At 35.0% G+C, this 4,336-nt stretch overlaps 1 protein-coding gene across 2 annotated transcripts in view; it reads right to left on the reverse strand.

Annotated features, from left to right (window-relative positions):
* ift88 (intraflagellar transport 88) overlaps positions 1 to 4,336 on the reverse strand; it is a 44,334-nt gene that overhangs the window by 19,451 nt on the left and 20,547 nt on the right. For both annotated transcript variants that reach the window (XM_015378871.1, XM_015378870.1), the window contains exons 14-18: positions 3,531 to 3,617; positions 3,219 to 3,405; positions 2,201 to 2,309; positions 1,943 to 2,084; positions 1,709 to 1,824 (exon numbers count right to left, since the gene is read on the reverse strand). In XM_015378871.1, coding sequence (XP_015234357.1) covers positions 1,709 to 1,824; positions 1,943 to 2,084; positions 2,201 to 2,309; positions 3,219 to 3,405; positions 3,531 to 3,617 — 641 coding nt within the window. The remainder of the gene's footprint in view (positions 1 to 1,708; positions 1,825 to 1,942; positions 2,085 to 2,200; positions 2,310 to 3,218; positions 3,406 to 3,530; positions 3,618 to 4,336) is intronic.

The following is a 4,336-nucleotide window of genomic DNA, read 5'->3' on the forward strand; positions in this document are numbered from 1 at the left end:
TACACACCCACACACAGCAGCAGCAATTAGCGATCCAATGGGGGTTCAACACTTCTAAAGAAATATACTTTTTAAAGGAAGTTGTATAAAATATCAAGGGTTCCTAAACAAAGCTAAACGCTTGTGACTTTCAACCTATCTGATGGATGGATAACCTAAATAACGGATAGATAAACAGATATACATTAAGAAGATTTTAATTTCAACAGATTAATGCAGTTTGAGCGTCCAAATTTGATCACCTTTTGCTTTTAGCTAAAGTCAAATCGTTATTTATCTTTAAACATATCTTTAAACTACGGCATTCTTTTATTTCGACCCGCCTGGATTACTAAAATGCACTTTATTTCAGAATATGTCACAATTTTCTTCCACACATGCAGTTAGCCCAGAACACTGCGGCTCATCTTTTAACTGGAAAAAAAATTCTGGCAAATTAGTCCTATTTTAGCATCTTTGTACTGGCTGCCTGTTCAGTTTAACCCTACCGTTTTTTATCACTTGCATACCCCTTACAAATGGGGTCCCCCATCCCTTCAAGGTCTAGAAGTAAAAGATTTATATCTACCCATTCAGCTAAGGCAATACTATGTGGATGCAGATTCTATTTTCCCATTTAACTTGTTAGCTAAGGCCTTGAATAATTTACCTACTGTCAATTAAGTTGAAAAAAAAGTTAAGAAAAAAGGTAAAAAGCTAAGGGAAAAGTTAAAAAGCTAGTTGTACACTTACAAAGTAAAGTTAAAAAGTTAAAAGCCGAGTTAAAAAAAAGTTAAAAAAAATGTGGCTGTTGCAACAAAAAAAAATTGTGTTTCTTTCACTTTGTGTTTTTCATTAATTTCTTATAGAAGCACTTTTGTTATTTCTTTCTTAATATATTACGGCAAGTGTGCTTTCTTGTTATTTTTTGAATGTTACAAAAGTAATAAGGTCTTGTCCTGTCCTACAATAACACTATTGGAGTGAAGTTTTGATTTTCAAAGTATTTCAATGAGTGCCCTATAAAAGATTAAGGGTTGATTTTAAGATTTTGTTGTTTTCAAAGCTTTAAATAAGCTGGCCCCACAGGATATCACTGACCTCTATACACTCTGAGGTCAGAGAGCCAGATCCAACTTATGGTCCATAGGCTAGACTTAAAACAACCACAACACTTGAGTATTTTAAGTCCCGTCTTAAGACCTATTTCTACTCTCTGTATTTTATTGTATTAATTAATTTTATTTTTTTTACTACTGATTGCTCTGTATTTGCCTATATGTTTTTGTTTTTTCTTAACTGTGCAGCACATTGAAAATGCCCCTCTTTATAAAATGTGCTATATAAATAAAGCGGACTGGATAAAATGAAATGATAATAACTAAAATTGATTTGATGGGTTTATAGTCTAAATAATGAATAAAAACAATTAATTGGAAAGAATAAAAATGTGTGTTTCTGGGCTTGAAAAGTCAATTTATGCAATAATTTATAAGCAAATTGAAGCATTCGAAAATGTTGTTTATTTGGTTAATATAATATTTTTGATTAAAATGCGATTTATTGGGATCAATCAATTATTAAATCTTATATGTAGATTCATATTTATGTCTTTTTTAAGTATGTCTTAGAACTACTTTAGAAGATATTTTTATGTTTTCTGATTCTATATATGGTACTGGGGACAAAAGTACAATCTAAAACATAACTTCAACGTATACTAACTTACTGTATGAGAGCTGCTCGTTCAAAGTACTGGATGGCCTTCTCACAGAACTGGGTCTCCACGTAGTGAGCCCCGAGCCACTCGATCACATCAACGTTTGACGGAAAGTACCTGAAAGACTGAACAACAGTCCGACAGCATGGGAGTGTTTTTAACACCAATGTAGCCTGAAAACTTAACCTTTGTTATTTATTGTGTAGAGAGGGGAATAAAAAAAAAAAAAGTCTCCTTTCTCACCTCATTGTAGCACTGAAAAGCCTGGGACTTGTCCCCTTCCTCGTCGTGCAGCTTTCCCAGTTTGGCCAGTACATGTGGATCTGTGGGCGTGACCTGCATCAGCCACTCGATCGCCTGTTGAGGATCTTCTAGCATCTCGTAGCTGAAGCCAGGAGGTCAAGGGCCAACGGATATCAAAGGTTTAGTTTAACAAACAGAATAAAGCCTCAGCAACAGTGGCTGATTAATTAACCATCACAGGTGTCATGACTGGGATACAGGTCGGCCAGCTGATAAATGACCTGGAAGCTGTTCCTCAGAATGGCATGAAGCTTCAGGAAACAGTCTAAAGCCTCCTCCAGTCTGCTCTGTCTCTTATAGGTCAAACCTACATGAGGCAAAAGGGGAAATTATGAGTTCTTAGTTTTTTTTGGGTACAATTTATTATTTAAATATACAACATTTCACTATAACCTTCTGACAGTAATCGGCCTTTAAACATAGAACCAGGATAGATGGACTGAGGGATATTTGATAGAAGTGTGCTGTTATATCTAAAAATATTAAATCCAATCTTCTTTTGTATTTTTAAAATGTTCTGTTTGGTTTTACAGATTTTACCTCGAAAGATTGATCTGCTTTTTTCCACATAAATCTGATTCTATTCTTAGAAAAGTTTCATATATTAACAAAAGCAAAATAACAAAAAGAAGAAACATATTTTATGTGTTGTATAAATGTCATAAAACATTTTAGAAACAATCTCAGACTCTGGTAATACAAAAATATTTAAAGACTTTAAACGCTGGTATTGCTAAACATTAACATTATAACTCAGATTTACATCTTTGTGTTTTTTTTTCAATGTTCCACCTTTTATTTTCTTTCTTTTTCTTACAACTTGTATTAATATGTGGTTTTCACCTTTATTTACAGGGCAAAGAGGTCCCTAAGTATAATAAAATGGTAGCAAAAAGAAGGATGTGAAAGGATAACTGATGGATGTAAAGTTGATAAGCATGCGACAGTTTGGGGGAAAAAAAACTGCATGGATGGATGGATTTATTTTTCTTACCTAATTCAATCTAAAGAGTAAAGGAAAAGATATCTCCAGATTGTGTAGGAACCATGCTAAGACACCAACCGTCCAACATGACAGAATCTCAGTAAAAACAGACCAAACTTTACTATCAAACTTCTTTTTCTGCTTCAGCTATGCTCAAAAATACTTTGTTCGTGTGATAATGAGTCAGCAGTTACTGTTTGACAGTTACAAATAGCTGAACATAAACTCTACCCAGGTTATAGAGCGCCTCAGTGCACGAGGAGTCATTCCTCAGTGCCTCTTTGTAGAACTCAGCAGCCCTTTCATAGTCCTTCATGACAAACACCATGTTTCCCTTGTTGACAAGTACAGCTGGACTATAACGATCAGTGTTAATAGCCAGGTCAGCGTATCGCTCCGCCTGCTCGTAGTCCTTCTCCTGTAAAACATAAAAACTGCTGAATCAAGACTTCTGTCCATTCATTGAATTTAAATCCAGCGTATCACTTAAAATACATTTTTAACATAAAAATCTGTTGTTTTAACGAAGTTAGAGAGACTTACCAAGAAATAGAGGGAAGTAAGGTTAGTGGCTGCCACACCTTTCACTCTGCTGTCTTTCTTTTCAAATGTTTTTAATATTTCCACCGCCTGTTAACGCAGTAAAACAAAACATATTGAGTTCAGCTTTCTGTGAGTCTCTCTGGTCCTGAAGAGAGATCTAGGTGTTGCCGTCAAAAGTATAAATACAAGCATAACGTTTCATATTTACCAGATTAAAACCACAGAGATTGTAGCTCATAGACAAACACAACGCATTGCATTATGGGGAATTGTTTGATATGTTCATACAAAGAAATCTGATCCTCTGATACATTTTAATCTAATCTGGCATAGTAAACAAGGACCTCCTTTGCTTTATATTTAGTAAAACTCTAGCTGTTCTCTGAAGGCCTGCGTTTCGTAAGAGCAACACTAAAAAAGATCACATTTCTTGTGTTTGTCACTGAAGGTCTTAATATTATAAACATTCTGATGGCATTTTAGCAAAAGTATTTTTTATCAAAAACATAAATAATGTGCCCAAATAAGTGATAGCTGTATTAACCTTACATGGAAAAGGAGTTTTATGGGGCAGCCAGGAACTTGAGGCCCAAGGCAACTGCCTAGTATTGCCTAGTGGTAAATCCCCCCCCTGCCCTCCAGAGCACATTATAGGACATCCTCAGATCTCAGGAGCCAAAGTTAGCCGGTCTGAGCCCTAAACTTTTAGGATTAGGCGAGAATGTAGCTTTATAAAACTAAAATATTTACTTGATTAGTCAAGATTTCCTGAGACTAAATATGTCCTAAAATGTACACCATACTAC

Source organism: Cyprinodon variegatus, unplaced genomic scaffold, assembly GCF_000732505.1.
Source record: "Cyprinodon variegatus isolate N-32 unplaced genomic scaffold, C_variegatus-1.0 Scaffold181, whole genome shotgun sequence".
Taxonomy (NCBI): Eukaryota; Metazoa; Chordata; class Actinopteri; order Cyprinodontiformes; family Cyprinodontidae; genus Cyprinodon; species Cyprinodon variegatus.